The sequence below is a fragment of the Topomyia yanbarensis genome, chromosome 2 (assembly GCF_030247195.1).
Source record: "Topomyia yanbarensis strain Yona2022 chromosome 2, ASM3024719v1, whole genome shotgun sequence".
Classification (NCBI taxonomy): domain Eukaryota; kingdom Metazoa; phylum Arthropoda; class Insecta; order Diptera; family Culicidae; genus Topomyia; species Topomyia yanbarensis.
Genome location: NC_080671.1, coordinates 152,921,607 through 152,944,627, shown reverse-complemented (window position 1 = coordinate 152,944,627; position 23,021 = coordinate 152,921,607). Strand labels below are relative to the sequence as shown.

Here is a 23,021-nt window from a genome sequence, read left to right as displayed (position 1 = left end):
AAAAAAAAGTTAACCACTCAGTGTACATCAAAAAATTGGCTCACATTTCCACAATGTTTTCTGCCAAAGTGTTATTTACCTGTACCGTTCCAAAGTAGCCATTGTATCGAATGGAGCAATTCGAATTGTTTTTACCGCCAATGTTCAAACAACCTTCCGATGCAAACGCGTAACCGTATTTCCATCCGAGCCCATTTATCGTTGCTGTACCACTTCAACTTGAAAGCAGTGGGGCAACATTCTGTTGAAAACAGTTTTACACACCCATTCCAGGACAAATTTGGTGCCATATAAATGAATGTGAACGTTGCGTTCCAGTTTCGGAGCCAGAACCAGTCTCACCACCTGCACAGTGAAGGCTCATTTTTTAGCCTACAATCGTTGTGCGCGCTTCTGGTTTTGCGAGATCATCAATCATACATTTTTGTGCAATCAGCGCGGAAAAGCGGAGGAAACCTATTGGCTTTTACTTGAATTCACATATCTTATAAAAATAATGTAATCCATCAAGTTAAAAAGGGAATTGGTGCGGCAAACATGTTGCACGGATTGCGTAGACAACTTAAGTTCTATTACTTATAGACGCGTACAATCTTCACTCTGTACAAACCGATGATACTCTCGTTTGCCCAGTGCGGCCAAAAGCTATGAACGCTGCAGTAAATATTTCGTTCTGAATTGAAATTTGAATCAAATTTTCCATATTGTTATTGTCTGATTTATATAATATTTGAAGGAAATAGATTCTTCGAATCGTGGAGACGCATGATGTATTGTTATCAATACAAAATACCAATCGTCTCCATCAAAAAGATGGGTGGCTTTAATAGTCTCTTCAAGAAAAAATCACTCATCTTGCTTCTAATCGAGCAGTACAATCATTCTGCATACCAAATTACGCATGCAATTGCCCTGTACGCTAAGAATCAGCTGCAAAGTCTGTTGAACCAGCATGAGTCATCAAACTTGGAGTAAGTAAAGTAAGAGCGATAACTTTTCAGCATTTCGCAATACGAAATAAGATGCCATTTGATAAGTCAGAATATTAGTAAGCTTAAAAACTTGTCTTACATAATAAACTTTATTCTGGCGAAAATAAAAACATTGCACAGAACAGCGAAACGACCGGTTTTCTTTCGCAACGACACTTAGAAAAATGCCGGCACACTTGCAAAAGTACAATCTCACTATAAGATGCATATAATCAAAATTACCAATTTCCCAAGAAAGGAAAAATTTGCACACCTCATTACACTGGTTTCCATTCATTACCGTCTTTTTCTTCGCATCAGAAGATGTTTAAATACTGTCGGACAGCAAGGATAAAGAAAAGTTTCTTCAAAACTCTTTTTTGTTCGTGGTTAGCACACATAATGACTGGCTTTTCAGACCGCCCGGATCACAAGTAATACAGGGAAAAACTTAGCCCCAAATGAAACAAACAGCAAAGGCAAAAAGTCCGCCAAACTTATTTTCAACCTTGGCAGCAAAACCAGCCTCGTGCTGTGCATAGTTAACCAGTTCAACTGGACAAACACAAACATTATTGCGTAGCTTTTTGGCGAGGTCCACGGCAAAACGACTGCTCCACCTGAAATGGTTGTGACGGGTGCTTTCCGGAAAACTGTTTGTTCAGTTTACCATTTCGCAGCGAACAGGTGGACAGGTAAACAAATAGTTTCAACGTTACGCGTACTTAATTGAAAAGTTACTCCCGTCCCCTCGCAAACGGTATTGACAGGCATCGCCGGTCACACAGCAGGTCACTTGTTGAAGGATTCAATGGAGCAATTTCGGTTGAAATTGAAATCAATTTATTCGCTGCACTTTATAGTGCATGCAGTCGGTTGGTTTTGATTATACTTTGTTCATGTGTTATTATTTATTTTTAAACCGGTTTAATCCGCCTAGTAGTAAGATGAGACATTTCTAACACATTCGTTTGCCAAATTCGTGCGAAGTAGGTACCCAATTAGAGGTGGATTGAACACACTGATTGATATGATTGACTGAATTTCGTTCCTACGAGAATTTCTGATTGCTGACGAGTTCGCTCAATTTGACCGTTTTCCTGCTGGTGGTAAAGCTTCCTACGTAAATGTGTTATCCGATGTTATCAGATCCATGGGTATATGTGCGAAACGGGTATCTAGTACTTTAAATCTGGGTAGTGCTGTTTTGTTGTTGCACGACGACCTGCTTGCAGTCACGACGAAGTCCGAAGGCCGAACAAAACGCTCCGAGACGATCCGAGTAACAACGCAAATTCCAGGGTGTGATGTACCATGCAGCTTCTCTAGAATTCTCCGTCGAAAATCCTTAGACTCAAACGAACGAATAGCTCCTATAGAGTCATCGCAGTATATTGGTGTGGATACTAGTAGTCATTTCAGTAGCTTCAGTATTACTGATGTGTTGTTTGGTGGTTTGAGTAAAAATTTCTTCAGCGCAAGATCGGATTTCTGAAGATCAGTCATACGACCGTAGTCGATTGCTTTCATAGTGATATTGGAATCATCACTCGACTTAGCATGTCGGCAATTTTATTAGCTTCGTCAGACGTCCATGGAATACTCAGAAATCAGGAATCAGTAGTGATTGGCTCAAATGACACGTTCCTCATGTTGATCGGAGATTTGTGCCTTTGCCATGATTTATTTTTCATCGTTTTCCTGATGGGAAGAATTTGGGAAGTGGTAAGGTTATGGTCACAGAGGTGGGAAAAAACCGAATGAGTACCGGTATGGTAAACGAAATCTCCACGCGTGTTTTCAATTGCTTTACACCATGTGCGGTTTTACTCTTGGTGATGTTCAGTCGAGGCAAGTAAACCAAACCGAAGTTTCGTTCACACGATACATCGGTATGGTTTTGGTTTTTGTTTACCGGTGCACGAGCACGGAACGAAACACGAAAAATACGAAACCAAACCTTAGTTGTATTGCGGTTGCGTATTCGGGTGGCTATTTAACGGGAGTGCTAGTTGTGCCATATTTTTTCATGAAAATTCTTTAAGCATTTCCTTTGAGTATTTTTTCGGTAATTGGAAAATTGTCTTCATGCATCTTATTTGAACCCAAAATTGATGTTCGCCGCCATTTTGAAATCATCAATGGCTGATATCAATTCAATATAGCCGCCATTTCATGACGATTTATTCTGAGGAAGTATGTAATATGGATATTTTTGGTAAAGGAAAACTGATAGTAAAACAAAAGTAAACAGACTCCGCTATTCTGATGTTAAAGATGGCAGACCTAAATTTAAAATGGCTGCGTATTTATCATCTATCTATCTTCTATACAGGGTGTTTGGTTCATGGTTAAAAACCTCTCGAGGGATGATTGATTGTCATATTTGGAGAAAAAAATCGTTCTACACATACTATGAAATCTCAACCGTTACTAAGTTATTGAACTTTTTGTGTTAAAAATTTAGTTGTCTTAAAATGGCTCTAACTCAAAAAATATACTTTGTATTTCAAATCCTTTAGATCCATTGGATAGGTGAGAAAATTTTCCACTGAAAAATGTCCTCAAATGTTTCAGGTAATGAGGTTAAGTAATCTTTTCACAGTAATTTATTTAAAATTTAACAATTTTGATTGATTTTTTGTTCACTTCGCGAAAATCCTAATAGTTAACATCACTATTTTAATAATTCAAATTGTTAGTCTTGGAAAGTTGTATAATTTGTTCTTGGACATGATGTACTTATCTTGTCTTGTTTTTATGTGTTTGGGTTATTTAACTTGGATATTTTTATCTCATATTCACTTATACTAGCTCTTATTGAAAAAGTATGGCACTTATTGTACCTTTTCTTATTTTTATTCGAAAGCCAGGAAAATTTTGCAGAGAAAAATGTATTAATACCTGTCAGTTAAGTGAATTTAGTATTCTTTTAGAAGTTAACTAGTTTATTAGTTTAGTTTAAATTAACGAAAATGTTAATAATAGCACTAACTTTAAACTAATTTTCTTTCAAAGAATACTAAATTCACTTAACTGAAGGGTATTAATACTTTTTTCACTGTAAAACTACAATAAGTGCCATAATTTTTCAATTAGAGCTGGTACTAGTGAAAATGAGATAAAAATATCCAAGTTGAATAACCCAAAATCATGAAAATAAGAAAAGGTAAGTGTATCATGTCAAAGAACGAATTATGCAGCTCACCAAGACTAACAATCTGAATTATTAAAATGATGAGGTTAACTATTAGGATTTTCAAGAAATGAACGAAAAATCGTTTAAAATTAATTTTCAATAAATTACTTTGAAAAGGCTACTTAAACTAACTAGCTGAAACATGTGAGGGCATCACTCCATACGAAATTTTCTCACCTTTCAAATGGAACTGAAACATTTAAAATACAAAGTATACTTTTAAAGTTATAGGTATTTTAAGACAAATAAGTTTTTTACACAAAAAGTTCAATAACTCTGTAACGGTTGAGATTTGATGGTATGTGTAGAACATTTTTTCTCTCCAAATATGGTATTCTATCACCCCCCGAGAGATTCTTAACCATGAACCAAACACCTTGTATATAAAAGTCAATGTTTGTATGTATATGATTTATGGTCTCCCAAACGGCTTAACCGATTTGCGTCAAAATTTATACGTAGTAGGCATTTGTTATGGAGCGTGTTTGTGTGCCATTGGTTGGGGATTATCTGCCCGCCAGATGGTGCTTCGGAACAAATTGTGTTTTCCTCCTATTTCGTTGAAAGTCACAGCAACGCGCGATCGGTATTAGCTAGTGATTTATAATCTTAAACTAGGCAAAATGTATATTTTTAATATTCGATAAAAATTTAACGGTCGTGAATTGATGTTTGCCGTCGCATAGTGGGACGAAATTAAAAAAGCCGGACATTGATATTTGCGACGAAACTATTGGTTATGGAACTTTGATATCTTCGGAAAGGTTTCTTTATTTTTTAAGTAGTTTAATATAATGTTGGAAAATTTTGATTTAAGGGGGTATATACGCAGATAAAAAAAAAATAACTGCAAGTTGTTGCCAAAATTGCTAGTGATGTATGAAAAGCTTGTAGACGAAATGATTTTATGAAACTTTGTTGAAGTAGCGAAATGGCAATCTGTTAAGCGAAAAAAGTTATTGGGTGAAATTGAAGTACATGTCGGAATACCCAATCAAAAAGTGTTTTTTTCATAGTAACTTTTTTATTCGATTTTTTACATATTTTCGATGTTTTAGAAAGTTGTAGTTGCTTTCAAAACACACATTTTTGCGGAAGAGCCCAACTCGCTATCTCTTCGTTTTTTGGATGTATGTCCGTTTTTTAGGTTTTTTTGGGCTAACTTTAAGGGGCTATGGTTTGTAGAGTAGCAGGAAGTAGCAGCTAAATTCATTTTTTGTTGTTCAGCAAGAAATACCCTATTGATACATATATAAATCATAGGGAGAATCCTTATTTGTATTATGAAGCATGAAAAATAAACTATTTTGCGAAATTAATAAACATTTGAAATATTATACAGGTCATACTCTATTATCCGTAGACTCGATTATCCGTAACTCGATTATCCGTAGAAAATGACTCGATTATCCGTAGTCCGACCATCTGAAGAAATTGTTTTGATTATCCGCACATTTTTTTTCAAGCCATATTACACATGTATAATATTTTATTTGATATCAACTACAGTTTCTGAAAGAATAAATATTTTTTAAAAACTAATGAAAACTTCGTAGAAATACAGAAATTTTACTTATTTGGCATATTTTTTTTGAATTTCTAAGCGATGACTTACATATTTTCGTACACCAATCCATTGCAATTGATACTAGCTATAGTTTCTGGTAGACCAGAATTTTATGTTCTCAAAAATATTCACAAAAATACGTAAAAATACAGAAATTTGGCATTTTTTACAAAAAAAACTTTTTTGTTCTTCACCAATATTTAAATACAAAACTCGGTAGAAAAAGATAGCCCAAAAATTCGTTCCAATACCATCCAACACAGGTCCAATAACCCGATCAAAATGAAATAACAAAATTTTTACAGAGTGCAATTTTCGTAACAGATTGTGTTATAAATTAGGTCTCGTTAGTAGTTAAAATAACAGAAAATTATAACAGGCAACAACGCGAGATATAGTTTTGAAATCTTTTTGTTATGCGTTTCTGATCGGGAATAGACGCCTGCTGAACGGTGCCGTGCCAACAGTTAAAAAATGGACTGAACGAATGGGAAAAAAACAATTCCTAAGAGCTCTTTTTTATTCTGATTATAGAGGTTTTCACCTCTTCGGGTTAGAAAAATCTCTTAAGAAAAACCTCCAACACTATGTGCGGGGTTGGGACTTGAACTCAGGTGAGCTGCGTACAAGGCAATTGATTTACCAACTACGCTAACCCCGCCCCTATTCTGAAGAGTTTTTTTGGGATTTTATATCATACTTTAGGTCCCAATTAATATGAAAGAAATATGTTCACATTTTGTCCTTCTTTAATACATAATGGGGCTGACAAAATCGGTCATTGTATTTGTTCTAAAAATTACAGAGAAGATCACAGATTTTAAAATTGATTAGGTGCATACAACTTTATAGCACACTGCATTGAATTAAAATATTTGTAGATTGAATGAAATTTCTTTATTTTTATAAATTATTGTAATTTTTAAGAGAGTTTAAAATTTTGTGCTTCCAGGAATTGTAACTGTTATCACTTTCTACCAAGTTTTGTATTTAAATATTGGTGCAGAACAGAAAAGTTTTTTTGTAAAATATGCCAAATTTTTGTATTTTTACGTATTTTTGTGAATATTTTTTGAGAACATAAAATTCTGGTCTTCCAGAAACTGTAGCTAGTATCAATTTTAATGGATTGGTGTACGAAAATATGTAAGTTATCGCATCGAATTCAAAAAAATATGCCAAATAAGTAAAATTTCTGTATTTCTACGAAGTTTTCATTATTTTTTAGAAAATATTTATTCTTTCAGAAACTGTAGTTGATATCAAATGAAAAATTATACATGTGTAATGTAGCTTGAGAAAAAAAGTGCGAATAATCGAAACAATTTCTTCAGATGGTCGGACTACGGATAATCGAGTCATTTTCTACGGATAATCGAGTTACGGATAATCGAGTCTACGGATAATCGCACATGGCCTGTATTATATTTAGAATCGAGTTCCCCTATTGTTGCCCTATCATTTGACTCAATGTGTTGAACAAAGATGGCAGAAACTGCTCTAACCAACGGCTTCAAATGAGTAGGGTGAAAATAAAATCATCACCCTATATATCTTTTATGAGAAATATTTCTCCAAAATTACTTCTAGAAATTAATTGAGAAGATGTACTACTTAAAGGTAAGCCACTGACACAGCGACGTTTCCATAGGTATCACAGAGTTGGGTTGAAAGACAGGTGGTGGGTTCGTTAGTCGCCCAGTACGCGAATATTCAGAATAAGAAGATATTTAGTTAGGTTTTTCTTGTGTTAAAACTCTGGATAGCCGCGATTGATTTACTTGTTCCCTCAACTACAGTAATTTGAACTCCAAACAGCCAGCCGAGGGAGTATTGCTAAAACAGTGATCTAACCTAATATATATATATATATATATATATATATATATATATATATATATATATATATATATATATATATATATATATATATATATATATATATATATATATATATATATATATATATATATATATATATATATATATATATATATATATATATATATATATATATATATATATATATATATATATATATATATATATATATATATATATATATATATATATATATATATATATATATGTGTGTGTATATAGTCGAATGGGAATTGAGCTGAGGATCATCAGATAAGAAACTTACGAAAATTTTGGAATGATATTTTGCGGGATTTGGAGGACGTAAGATGTCTAGTAGATGAGTTGCACGAAAAATAACCGGAAAAAGCCAAAGAGATTCAGGAAGTACGACTAGATTTAACCGTAGTGCATTACATATTTTGTGCTTTTTACGCTTAAAGGTGGGATTTTGCTAGCATTCAGGTTCTTCTGAGAACACTGTTAAAATAAGGCAATCCATTTTTTACAAAAAAAAATGTTTTTGGAATATAGCTTCTTAACCAATAGGCCCCGTGCGAATCTAGAAACTTTGATAAAAATTTAATAGCTTTCTCTGGCGATTTTAGATCGCGATGTAGTTTTCTACAAAGTTGTACAAAATGAAATTGTCCATCAGATTCTCACTTTTAATAATATTTGAATGTCTAAAGTACTACCTAGGGGTAAAACTCTGAACCAGTTTCATTGAAAACCCTAAGTTTTCAAACAAAAAACCTTTAAAATAAAAAGTTGTTCTGGAGCCCCCGACAGAATATTTCACTTTTACTTTCAAATGAAAGGGAAAAGCCCATTCTATCACATGTTGAAGTTTTAGCGATTCCGATTTTTTTCGAATAAAATTGTTCTAGCGAACACACCGTGGAGCGTAGAAATTAGTTGTGGTTTTTATGTTTCTACATTGGATAACTGTATGGACCAATTGTTCATAATGACGGCACACCGTGAGGCACAAAAAGGTGAACACGTAGACGAGCCCCGTTCAAAAGATCAAAGTTTAAAAGAGTAGTTCCGGCGAAAGTCTTGACATGAGACTGATTGAAAATAAGTTCTTATACTCCTCAATTTATGCTGAACGCATTTATTTGCAAACCAGCAGTTTTCACTGACTGACGCAAAGGGTTCTGGAAAGTACCAACACCATATTTCGCAATTAAGACCCCTGTCGGAGACAAACCATCACTCTTTACTTCACAGGCGGGTACGTAGACAATATAATTCTTCGTAAACGGTCGAGTTTTGCTTAGCTAGTTTTCGCGATATATCGATGATTTTAAATGGGTTATATTCGGTCCAGAAGTAGACCTTCCAGGGGCCTGTAGTATTAGATGAATATAATTTATATCGAAAAAGAGATTTATTCGCATTATTTGGCCATCGGATAAATATTCAAAACGAAAACAGAAAATTAATGCAACGAAATTTAAAAGAATAGAGTAATTGGTACTTAGCTGTGGAACATTTGTAGTATCAGTAATCAACAAACATATATATATATATATATATATATATATATATATATATATATATATATATATATATATATATATATATATATATATATATATATATATATATATATATATATATATATATATATATATATATATATATATATATATATATATATATATATATATATATATATATATATATATATATATATATATATATATATATATATATATATATATATATATATATATATATATATATATATATATATATATATATATATATATATATATATATAGTCGAATGGGAATTGAGCTGAGGATCATCAGATAAGAAACTTACGAAAATTTTGGAATGATATTTTGCGGGATTTGGAGGACGTAAGATGTCTAGTAGATGAGTTGCACGAAAAATAACCGGAAAAAGCCAAAGAGATTCAGGAAGTACGACTAGATTTAACCGTAGTGCATTACATATTTTGTGTTCCAGTTTTACCTAAGCGTAGATGTTGCAAAAATTTTATTGAATATGTTCGGGATAAAGGACTGAACCTATAAACATGTCGTTCTACTTATCTGAACACTCCAAAAGATAAAATTGTCTCAAAAAAGTTTCTGTCAATTCTCAACCCTCATGCATGATTCAACAATCATCATTCCACTCGGACAAGACCATGCATATTCCCCATGCACCTTAATGCCCTATGTCCCTAGTTGGTCAAATAAACACTAAACAAACAAAGAAATTAATTTGCTCAGCCCAAAGAAATGACTGCTCGATTGGCATCACCAAGCGTATTCGTGTTCTCTTACAATGCCATCAAATCAACGAACATTTAGGATTACATACGAGAAAATATGTGCAATTTTAAAAATAGTGAAATGAAAACTGCTACTTATTTGAATTAAAATAAGAGCGGAAAAGGAAATAGTCACATAGCAAAGGTGACTGATTTTCAAAGACAGCAGCTTATAAAAATAGGTAATACGAGACGCGGACGAAAATTGCTGATCAACGCCTATTAATTAGGATGCGCTATGTTGTAAAACTTCTTAGAAGACACTAAACCTCCAATAGGTGACGGGCATAGCGTAGTTGGTAAATCGATTGCCTTGTACGCAGCTCACCTGGGTTCGATTCCCAACTCTGCACATAGGGTTAGAGATTTTTCCAGAACTGATTTCTCTAACCCAAAAAGAGGCGAATGACCCTTAAGTTAAAACTTTCCATAATCAAAAAATACTAAACCTCTAAAGTTGACAGTCTCGAAATTATATAACCTTGACCGTGAAAAACTAGTTTGTATAATTTATCTTAGGTTTTCTTGACTTTGAAAGTACATTAAGTCTCTCAATTCAGCACTCAAATATACACCATAAATAGAAATAACTCAATTACACATTCCAAACATGCATAAGAGTAAAATGCGTCCTATATTAAACACTGCTATTTATACATGCTAGCTTTTACACCTATTTCGATTCGTCGAAAATGAGTTTTGCTAACGTTGCTAATTTGTCAATTCAATTTTCTCCGTCTTTTGCAGAACATGGATCTTTCACACGACTAGAAAATATGAAGCATATAGTGGTTGTGATGGTTTTTCTTAACATCAATCATGGTAAGTTTTGTAATGATTGGCAGATGTCTGGAATTGCTTTTAATGCGACTTGGTTATCCATCTATTTAAATAAGGATAATCAAATCACAAATCTAGATTGATGATGATTGGTTTTCACTATCGCTAGTAAACAAAAACCAGAACAAGTAAGCAATTCCAGTTTTTCCGAACAGCACAAAGTAGTTTAAAATATCAACCCTGATGAAGTATTCCAACCGGAAAATGTAATTAATTTCGGATCAAATAGTACATTTTTTCCTGTTTTCCTTTTATTTTTCTACCCGGACTTGGCACTGCTCAGGCATTACCTCCTCCTCACAGACAGTCGACATCGATGAGCCGCACACGTACACACCACCGAAGCACTACTTCCAGACGTCCTCCTTCGACGATGCGGACCTGGAGGATGACATCGTGAAGAACCCACTGGACCGGGGACCGTACTTTGACATCTCGGCATCGAGGAATGTGACGGCTCTGGTGGGAAACACGGCCTATCTCAACTGCCGGGTGCGGAATCTTGGCAACCGAACGGTGAGTGCTCTGATAGCGGTAGGCCTCATTAGGGATTCAGTTGATTGATTATAAAGATAAGATTCCTCCTTGGGTGGTGAGTTTGCGGTTCGCCTAGGCGACAGAAACGAATACACGAATGGAACAGTGGAATGCTTCACGCGTTGCTAGGAAATAGATTGAAATAGCCGCAGAATTGAAAAAGTATTATGTCATGCTAATGCAAGTTTTGCTTGTCACAGATTAAGTCATCAGTTTTGTATTAATTGTTAATGAATTAGTAGTGATAGTATTATAATTAATTTTTGATCAAGTACAATCTCCTGTCTCTCAGAATCATAAATTAAAGTTAACTTTTGCTTTCTATACGATGATTACCTTAATTAAGTATGTATAAAATGATACCAACCTCGTTGTGTCGTTCTTACAAAACTGGTCAACAGTCTAAGAATTACGGAATTCTCGTGTTTGTGGCAAATGAAAACTCGAATGCCAGAAACACTATGGCTTGTGCACCTGTGAACTAAATTTACAGACTCGAATAAATCCAATAACGCAATTCCACAAATCGTTAAAGTTGAAAAAACCGTGATGCTTTGGGGCGATTATAGCGTCTCAATTAGCATCGAACGTGTCGTGGATTTTGGCTTCGAAGCAGCCAATAAATTAAGACCCTCGAATAAATTAATCCAATTTACACCGTTTATCGCTAGGTTCGATTTTTAATCAATCTCTCCCTTCCCTTCCACCATCGGCAGGTATCGTGGATTCGGCACCGAGATCTGCATCTGCTCACGGTGGGCAAGGCCACCTACACCTCGGACCAGAGGTACCAGAGTGTACATAATCCTGCGCTGGACGATTGGTCCTTGAAGGTAAGTACCATTTTTCCTGCAGAAAAAAAAGACTGTTTTACGATAATTTGAAATGAAATTATCAAACTTTCTCACCGCAAAAGTGCCCCGATGCTCAAAACAGTACGAAGTTGTAACCGAGATTTAGTGGAGCTCTAGTTAATAATATTTTCATTTTGGCGAAGTACTACTTAAACCTACGAAATGCATGGGATTTGACAATTGCTTTTTCTCTCCTACTCATTCAGTCAAATAAATGGCAATGTAATTTAAGATAACAGGCAGTAATCGAAACGTCAAAACTCTGTCCTCGTGTATGGTGGATTCCCGGTTAGTCGAAGCCGTTATCACCTGCTGATCTTAAGGTTATAAAAATAAACAGCTTCCATGGTAATAAAAAAGCAAATAGTAGATACCGACGTCTGAACTGGTTTTCAGCACTGCCAGAATACCATTGTTCGTTGGGAATGAAACTACCTTCTAATATCAACTAAAATTGAGCTAGACTTTAATCGCTGCAGTTAGGGTGGCAAATTTTCCGCAGAAGAACGTAGGGGATTGTTATACACTATTGACATGGCCGTAGTGTGCTCTTCTGGCGGAATTTCAGTATTGCGCCCCTTTGATGTTTACTTTGACTCCCTTTCGGTTCGATTCTCGAACAATAATTTAGTGTGTATATAGAAACGCACTTATTCTCACTAAGTTTATAACCTAGATCAAGACTTCTGAGCCATGTTAAGGCTGGCATACTTGGCGGATTCCAACCTGTCAACTGGGCCTGCTCAGGTGAAATTAAATTGTTGAAAATTGCGGTTCAACAATAGCAGTAGTGGCCAGGGCCGGCGAAACACTTTTTTTTCCGTGTGGGTAGTAAGATTCGGAGTGATTTCTACTCGTCGTGACGAAAGTTCAGACATGGTGTATGTTAGTAAAAGTGAAAATTTCCGGATAATACCTGGTGGCTATTTGGAAATACTCTTTGTTAACGGACTGTGTAACCGACACTGAGCGAAAATGTGTTTGTTGATGACTGATACTACAAATTTTTCTCAGCTAAGTACCAATTACTCTATTCTTTTAAATTTCGTTGCATTAATTTTCTGTTTTCGTTTTGAATATTTATCCGATGGCCAAATAATGCGAATAAATCTCTTTTTCGATATAAATTATATTCATCTAATACTACAGGCCCCTGGAAGGTCTACCTGGACCTAATATAACCCATTTAAAATCATCGATATATCGCGAAAACTAGCTAAGCAAAACTCGGCCGTTTACGAAGAATTATATTGTCTACGTACCCGCCTGTGAAGTAAAGAGTGATGGTTTGTCTCCGACAGGGATCTTAATTGCGAAATATGGTGTTGGTACTTTCCAGAACCCTTTGCATCAGTCAGTGAAAATGTTGGTTTGCAAATAAATGCGTTCAGCATAAATTGAGGAGTATAAGAACTTATTTTCAATCAGTCTCATGTCAAGACTTTCGCCGGAACTACTCTTTTAAACTTTGATCTTTTGAACGGGGCTCGTCTACGTGTTCACCTTTTTGTGCCTCACGGTGTGCCGTCATTATGAATAATTGGTCCATACAGTTATCCAATGTAGAAACATAAAAACCACAACTAATTTCTACGCTCCACGGTGTGTTCGCTAGAACAATTTTATTCGAAAAAAATCGGCATCGCTAAAACTTCAACATGTGATAGAATGGGCTTTTCCCTTTCATTTGAAAGTAAAAGTAAAATATTCTGTCGGGGGCTCCAGAACAACTTTTTATTTTAAAGGTTTTTTGTTTGAAAACTTAGGGTTTTCAATGAAACTGGTTCAGATTTTTACCCCTAGGTAGTACTTTAGACATTCAAATATTATTAAAAGTGAGAATCTGATGGACAATTTCATTTCGTACAACTTTGTAGAAAACGACATCGCGATCTAAAATCGCCAGAGAAAGCTATTAAATTTTTATCAAAGTTTCTAGATTCGCACGGGGCCTATTGGTTAAGAAGCTATATTCCAAAAAACATTTTATTTTTGTAAAAAATGGATTGCCTTATTTTAACAGTGTTCTCAGAAGAACCTGAATGCTAGCAAAGTCCCACCTTTAAGCGTAAAAAGCATAATTCCAGATTCCACCGTTTTATGCGCACCAATGGTATTTTAGGAGCATAGAGATATAGAGAAGAGTAGATAAAATTTGAACGAAATTAAGACTCTTTTGAAAGATGCTGGGTAATGCAGCAAAATGAAACCGTTTTTTCTGTCACAGATATATTTGTTTCTTCTTTTTTATTTATTCACTTATTCTGGAGTATGCTTGATATAATCTTGAATCAACGTTTTTGCTCGTTAGCATCTTGTGCGATATATTTGGCCTAAATTTTAACTTTATAATTGATCAACTCGATTAGATATTCAGTCATTTGATTTGATTTCGATTGAGAATCCTGATTGACAGTTTCATGAAGGATAGAAAAATAATTCGATGAGATTTATGTTCAAGTTTGTTAACTTTTGGGAATCGCTGTACATTGAACAGAAATCGCTATAGTAAATGAGGAATAAAGGTTTTGTCTATTGTACGAAGATAGCGATCTCAATATAAAAGTAGATATAGAAAGTATCACCTTTACCGAAAGACGTGTTGCTGTTAATGTTTTCAGATTCTGAACTGAACTGGCAACTCAGTCTTCTTGATATGTTGTCATTGCTCTTATCCCATATTATGAGCGAAATCTTCAATAAACAGACTTGTATTACTTTGAGAATTTACTGAATGTATTTTCCAGCCTGATATTTTCTTATTCGTTTTCTGTTTTGATCCGTGATCAACGAATAATGACTCCGGAATTTCTTCTTAAAGAAAATTATGAAACTTGGTTTTGTTCTTTTTTCTGAGATTATGTGAAGTGTGTTCGATTTAAGGACAAGCAACAATCTGCATCTATAAATTCTGTCGAAATGAATTTACCCCAAAAGATAACAAACATGGATCCAAAACTTGAAGAGCTTTTTCTTTTTCAATCATCTTTCTTTTGATGTTGATAAAGACAAATAGGATTCTTAATTCAAAATTGTAATAAAATCCGTCGTTTATTACATTGACTCGAACTGACTACTTTAGTTCATTCAAATATAGAGCTTTGAATTTAAGCCAATTGTATTTTACTAGGCAGGATAGGATCAGGAAGAAAGGCCATTCTAGTTTACATAAGCTCTCCCCTAGAGCGAGAAAAGATATGAAAAAAGCATGATAAAATCCGCTACTACATTAATCAACATCTTGAAAAGGTATAAGATTATCGAATAAATTTGGTCAACACCTTTCCACACCTCCTTGTTCATAAAGTGTCTTTTTCGCCCAAGACCCGGATAAATTTATTTTTTCTGCTGAAAAAGGGACTTTGTATACATTGAAATGTATCTGAATTTACTGTTCATTTAAACCCAACATTTTTTGTAAGTCCTTGTTAATCGACTTCTTAATCCATGGGCCCCGCACACACCTAAAAACTGATAAAATTTTAATAACTTTCTCGGGTGATTTTATATCGATTTATAGCATTCTACGAAGTTGTAGTCAATGGGATTGTTCATCAGATTTTAGTATTTTTTGAATGTCTATAGTACTAATTAGTAGCAAAAATGAGAATTAATTTCATCAAAAAACTAAAGTTTTCAATCAAAAAACTTTAAAATAAAGAGTTGTTCTAGACCCCCCCACAAAATATTTTCATTTTACTTTCAGATGAAAGGGAAAAGTCCATTTTTTCATATCCCGAAGTTTTACAGATGCCGAATTTTTTTGAATAAAGTTGTTCGACAAAGACACCGTGCGCTCCCTTCTCCACTAAAGAGCGAGAGTCTGACAATCCCATTGAGGGAACATGTTCTAATGTGCCTATAAATTTTCAAAAAAAGAAAAATCATTTGCTCTCCTAAGCTCCCTCGTACATGCCTGAGAATGTTCTTTGATGGGTGCTAGTACCGAAATAAGTGGCTCTTGGAAATCTTAGAAACTGAAAGGAATTTCTCCATGGGACATCAAAAACCCCAATTGTCCCTATATTTCATTCCCCGTCTTCCGACGTAGATCTTCCACAATTTTACCATTATTGGCCAGGGCCGAGTTGATCCTCGGTACCAGATATTGAAGTAGTCGGTTGTCAAGTCCGAATCAAAGGCAGACATTGTTCTCCTATACATAGCCCCTCATTTGGTTCAAGACGACTTCAACGCCCAGGGTATGCCATAGGGTTGTCTTCACGTTGATGACCGATTTAACTTACTGCATTATATTCGCGACAATTTCAATATGATCATGACTACTTGAATTTATCATTGTATTCGACCTCAATTAGTGATTGGAACAGCTACGCGTCCACTATATCCGAAACAATCGAATCAAAACAAGAAACTTCTCCGGTGGAAGCATGCAAGGTTTTAACTGGCTTGATTGTCGACACTGCGATTAAAGGTCAGACGAAACGAGATCCGGCGCAAACAGCAGTGGACGGTCTCTCTTCGCGCTCATAATTGTGCGTGAAAAGGTCCTGTAAGAACTTTTTGAATGTCGGATCGCCCGATTTTTTCCGAATATACGCAACGTTAGAAACGCAAATGAAAAACTTAATGAATGCTGGAAACGCGGTTATTGACACCGGTTTGTCGAAGGATTTACAAGAGAAATAGTATTTCATCTGGAGGCTAGGTCCTACGTTGTGTATTCTATTCAACCGTTGATCGGAATGCACGGAACTATAGATCTACACTCAAACAATTGATGTTTCACGATGAAATGATAATACTTTATTTAAACGTAATGATTGCTCTGGTACACACAAATTTATAAGGCAGCAAAGATGCTCGCGCTATGCATTGTAGTGCGCATATCACTGTAGCATTCTTTAGATGATGACAGCTATGCATCGCTTCTATGCTAATTATTATGGAAGTAGTGGTGAGGGTGATCATAAAAGAGACTGCATACATTCTCCCCACAAATCTGATGGTTTATATTTACCCATCAACAACCATGCCCACATTATTAGAGTTCCAAGGATGCTCTCCATTCGATGAAGTATGGAATGCACTCTTTGGGGAAAACATGGAAGTTTCTTAGTTATTTATGTGATAAATCATATCAGATTACCTTAGTTTGAATTATTTTGCATTATTCCATTCCTGATAATGAGAAAGCGGACACTTAGATTAGAATGGCAATGAGAAAGGCGTACAGTTAGGCATTAGAAGGTGATATTCATGAAAGATCATATAGCTTCAACGAGTTTTCCAGTATTTCTTATCAGAGGACGCTCGAAATTTCGTGGAACAATGGAAGGTTAGGAATCCCAAAGGCACAAACAAGCCTTGGTTCAAGGAGATGGATAAGGCTCGTGACTTCATTCGGATGATTTCTCGGGTCATGTCCAGTCATTATACGTTGGATGAGCATCTTCGGTGTAGTGGAGTCGTGGAGAGCGGTCTCAGCGCTTATGATGACAATTATCGCAACATTAAACATGTTGTCTGGTCGTGAGCCTAGTGCCCTAACGCCAGATCTTTGTTAAACGAATCCCTTCGGCCTCGTTCCAGTTCAAGATGTGCTAGCTATCCTCGATCTCCCTATATGTCTTTCATATACAGATTTTGAAGTAGAATACTTCTAACGTTTCAATATAGGGGTTCCGTTTCAAAATTTTCTGCCGGAATTTTACCCGATTTTTTAAATGTGAATATCTGCCGTTGTACTGAATGGAAAAATAAGATTATTACGCTATCTGATTAGAATTATGTAGCGTAAAAATAGCGGAAATAATGGATTTTTTGAAAGTAGTAATTAGCTGATCTATGATAGGTCGGTACAGTTCGCTCAAAAATCAAGCGTTGCTGGGACTGCCTCTTTTTCATCGATTGAACTACGAAGCGTATAAAAAGGGAACACAAGAAAAATTCGTTAGTTTGTGTTCTGACGTTGTAAGCGTAGCAGCTGCTGTGTTTCATGTCAGCTCACATTCTTTGATGGTAGGTAATAGATACCATGACTGCCGCCAGGCCCTGATAGCATTTCATTCTAATCATGAAATGACGTGCCAGTTTCAAGCATAAACGGAAGATACAATGATGACACACCACAGAAAAAGCAGAAAGCTTTTTTTTCAGAGCTGAATAACTGGATTGGCGATGGGGTGGTTTAGTGCGAGAACCACGCTCTCTTGTTCTTTAAATTATATGTGGCGTCAGGTGCATGTACAGATAAATTCACCATGGCGCGCGTTCCAGAGTGCACCGTGGTGAATTTATCTGTGTGTTTCTTCGGGCAACCCGTAGTGCATACTGGTTGTTTCGTTGTGTAAAGGAGATGGTGTTGGCTTATTGGATGCTGATATTATGATTTTTTGTTTATGATTTGATACGAGTTACTTCGGAAAGTTTATTTACGAGTTTATAGAGCATTTTAGACTACCAGGGGAAACTTAAAATACTCGGTCCTCGGAGCAAACGGAGAAAAAATTTTACGTATCATCATGCTATAAACACATTTTGCATAAAACAGATTAATTGTATCCACATTAAGCCCGGTTTATTTTATGTGCGGCTAAATGACGCAATGTGCATTTTACTTATTTTGTTTGCGAATATCGCGGCTACACAAGTGAAAAGCTCCATTATTGTGAAAACTCCACTTTAAGATACCTGCTTGGTTAAGTAAAACGCGCCTCCTAAGGAAATATGATCATAGTTTAGCTATAGAACATTAATTGGGAGAATTTAATAAATATCATTCAACCAACATTTCCCCTGTAATCGCAATCATAACGCTTTGAAAAATGTTCAAAATTTTAATAACTCACAACAACAACGGGACAAAAAGCTCGTTGGACTAACACATAATTTTGTTTTTTGTCGAGATTTCACAAAAGTGTAGCTTTAAATCGTCTTAGGTTATGCAATAATTAGGTTTTCAAAGCAATTGATTATCAACGACATTACCGAAATGAAGTAGCATATATTTAAAGTTGTTAATACGTTCTTTTTTCCTTTTATATTTCGACCATGTTAGACACATTTTCTTTTTTACATTTTAACGACATTCAATTAGCTAGAGATTACTGGGTAGGGAAAGTTATGTCACGGTTGCCACGGTCAAGATGGACACGTCTATCATTACCAGGACACATGTTAGTGAATTCGGGTGATTCGTAGTTATAGTGCCTAAGCTCGACCCTCATTAACAGAAGACAAAGATTAAGCCCGCACGTTATTAAACCTGTTCTAATGACCCTGCCACTTCTAGTTTTCCGATCTGTTTGCATGACATCCTTGCTCTCACTTGAGTACTATGGCTCTAATTTTCGTAACTTTCCCTACCCAGTAATCTCTAGCTAATTGAATGTCGTTAAAATGTAAAAAAGTTGTTAATACGAATGCTGCAGTTTTTACTAATTTCTGAAAGGTTTTATCAAAATAAGTTATTTCGGTATTTCTAATGGAAATAGCGAAATAACGGTACAAGTATATACGATTCTCTACTGTTGCCAAATGAATTGTTACCATATGAGGATAAATATGTTGGAATGTACGTGTACCGATATTTCGGTATTTCCATATAACGAAATAACAAAATAGCTGGTTTTAATATAACCTATCAGAAGATAGTCAAAATTGTAGCATTCGCATTAACAGCCTAAAGTGTATTCTACTTCACTCCGGTTATGTCTCTGACATTACCCACCCATCTTTTTAAGGCGATAGATAGCCAAATTTAGTTATCTCTTCTCATTTAATTGATATGCGGTCTGCTACAGAGTTCCCAGCGGATCCAAGGAGGGCAGTCGGCGATCCGGTTCATGTTTATCCTTTTCCTTAACATTGATGTCCGGCCTCTCTTCACTTTCCCTGATACGGTTTCTTCTGCTCTTATGTTGAAATCAATTCCTCTTGTGTATATCGTTTGTCTTTCTTATAATAAGCCTAATAGAGTTTCTCCTTGTTTCAATTGTTAATCGAATAATAGTTTGTGCTAAAAAATAACAAATTATGTGTTAAAATATATTCCCTTTAATATTACTAAAAAGTTTAAATTTTAAACAAATCCTAAATATTATACCATATTTTCAAGAAATTTAAATTGTGAGCCAAAAAAATTACAGGTTTTAGTTTGTTCCAAACTTTTGAGTGGGTTTTCCCGACTCGATTATTTTCGAGTGGGCAGTACTACCCATACTACCCATGCTATCCGCCGGCCCTGGCAGTGGCAGCGAATATGTTGCGGTGAATGTGAAGTTTAGTGTCTGTAAGATAGGGTTCGTCGAGGTTGCGATGATTACCGCAACCGCGCGGTATTTACCGCACCCGCACTGCAAAATCTGCGGTGGACAATCCATTTACCGCTCACATCCGCACCGCGACGATTCATACTGTAAGACAATCTAGCGGGTAAGAAACATGTATTAATGCTCTCGAAGAAAGGCTTCAAGTTTGAATGAACACTATAGCATACACAACGACATACAGCAGAAATTGTAGGGGAATATGGTCGGTTGTCGGCACCCTTTTGCTTTGGCCCATAACATTTCTCCACGCCAAACATTTTTTTTTACAAAAATCGTGAATGTAGTACCCTAAATTATGGAACAATTATGTTTTTACGTTACTAAAACAGGACTATGAACAAAAATCACGTGTTTTACAAGCATGTTCAATTTCCTTTCAGTATCGCTTGCGTAACGCTTATGTTAGTCGAAATATTTTTTTATTGTTTTGTGAACTTCAGTTACAGATTCCGCCATGTCATTATCAAATCGATTTTCTGTACATGAACTTGTTTACAACTTTATGTATATTATTCATAAAACCAAAGGTTGACTCATCATGTTATTCATAAATTTAGGAACATTTGATCACAAATTCATAACATTCTGGATCTTTTCTTGTGGACTATTTCACGAAACTCGGAATTTTATTCATGAATCCGTTCAATCTCGTGAACTAAATCATGAGTCCTATTATATTAGTCACTATCCAATATCCGTGCTCGTAAAATAGTTCACAAAATTATGAAACATTATTCATGTATGCGTGAACTGGTTCATGGTTCCTAATATATTAATCACGAGCCAATATTCGTGTTCATGAAATATCAAGTGTATAAGCTTAAATTAAATTTTTGTGAAAAAAAAACGATTTTTTTTATAGAGCGCAAAAAAATGATTTGTTCAAAGTATTTGCCCTCGTTAGCTATACATTTTTCCCATCTTTCGGTAATATTTTTTGTTTTTTTTTTACCTCTGTCATTTTTTTTACCTTTGCCAGTTTCGGGTGTCTTTATACGAATCGAAGTGCTGTTCTCCGCGCGCGTGAAAACGATGAAAACAGATGATAATCGGAAGCGGTCAGGCTCTGCTGAATTGGCGGGCAAGGTGGCACCTCCCAGTTGAGTGTCTCCAAGTAGTTTTGGATCATTTTTGACTTGTGCGATGGAGGATCTTATGTCTTTGTTTAAAACATGGCCTTTTCAAGCAAAGCACGGCGCAATTTCATTAGTTATTGGTGGTAGCAGTGAACATTGACAGTTTCAGTTTTTTAGTTTTCCAACAACGCATTGTCACTATAGGGCTCCACACGCATTCGATGCGATAAGGCAGACGATTTCTTCAAATTAAAGCAAAAAATAGAGCTTCCCGCATAATATGATCTTTTTGTTACACAAACTTAGACCTGATTACACAAGGGAAAATGTAAGTTGTCGTATGAAAACTCTTATGATGTGCAATAATTAATGTAATCAGGTCGTCGCTGTTATGCTATCTTATGACAAGCGCCATTTAGCACTTTTCGAGAAAAAAAAAATTTAAAATTTGAGATATAATGTTTTGAAATTTATAAATGTTAGAAGCTTTTCGGAGAAGGCGATCGATGCTTCTATCTTTTCTGTAGTAATCTCTCGATTTATGTGAAGATTAGTTCACTATATTGACAGTTTTTGCTTAAAATGTAAACCAAAGTCGCTCGCATACGTGTCATTTGTATTGGTGATAAAAAATGTATAACTTGTTACAAATGTGCACAGAAGATTTCAAATAAAAAAGACTCATAACTGATTCGTAAAATTATGCGTTATAGGTTACTATGCCCAATGTTATACTTTTCCATGCGGTAGTAGCAATATCAGGTTACAAAATGATGGTATTGGAACACAAAGTTTTCACAATTTTCCTCCTTTTTCAGGTAAAAATAATGAGTAAAAGTTGGTTTCATCAACAATTTAGAGACAATATATATATATATATATATATATATATATATATATATATATATATATATATATATATATATATATATATATATATATATATATATATATATATATATATATATATATATATATATATATATATATATATATATATATATATATATATATATATATATATATATATATATATATATATATATATATATATATCAAACAAGGTAATTGTTGATAGACGACTAGACGAAAAAAATCTTGCATAATCCATCATTACATTTCGACAAACTTTCCAAAACTAGTGGAAATTTCAAAAGGAAATTTGTTCAATAATCTAAAAAACACAAGCCAACAATTCGCAGAAAAAAACGATGGTAGAGAAAAGTTTTGCTCCCAAGGCAAGCATCTAGCTAATGATTATGGTTGATCTGCATAGGAATTACGTATGTCTTCAGAGACATCTGGTAGTTTGCTATAAGTTTTTTGGCCTATAGCAATCCAACAAGCTAGGATTGTTGTTTCTTTTTTCTTTTGTCACATGATAGTAAACTCGATCACTCGAGAAATTGGCGCTTGTCATAATCGTGTTTCGCTATATCTCAGCAACCCAGTAGAATTTGAAATTCTGAAAACGCCACATTGTAGAAATCTTAATATTAAATAACATGCAGTATCTAATTCAGTTTACCC

General features: G+C 35.0%; 1 protein-coding gene across 1 annotated transcript in view; it reads left to right on the top strand.

Annotated features, from left to right (window-relative positions):
• Positions 1-23,021, top strand: part of LOC131681786 (SPEG neighbor protein-like) — a 386,072-nt gene that overhangs the window by 243,992 nt on the left and 119,059 nt on the right. The window contains exons 2-4 of the mRNA XM_058962819.1: positions 10,638-10,712; positions 11,014-11,246; positions 11,984-12,100. Of these exons, the coding sequence (XP_058818802.1) occupies positions 10,667-10,712; positions 11,014-11,246; positions 11,984-12,100 (396 nt within the window). The 5' untranslated portion in view covers positions 10,638-10,666. The remainder of the gene's footprint in view (positions 1-10,637; positions 10,713-11,013; positions 11,247-11,983; positions 12,101-23,021) is intronic.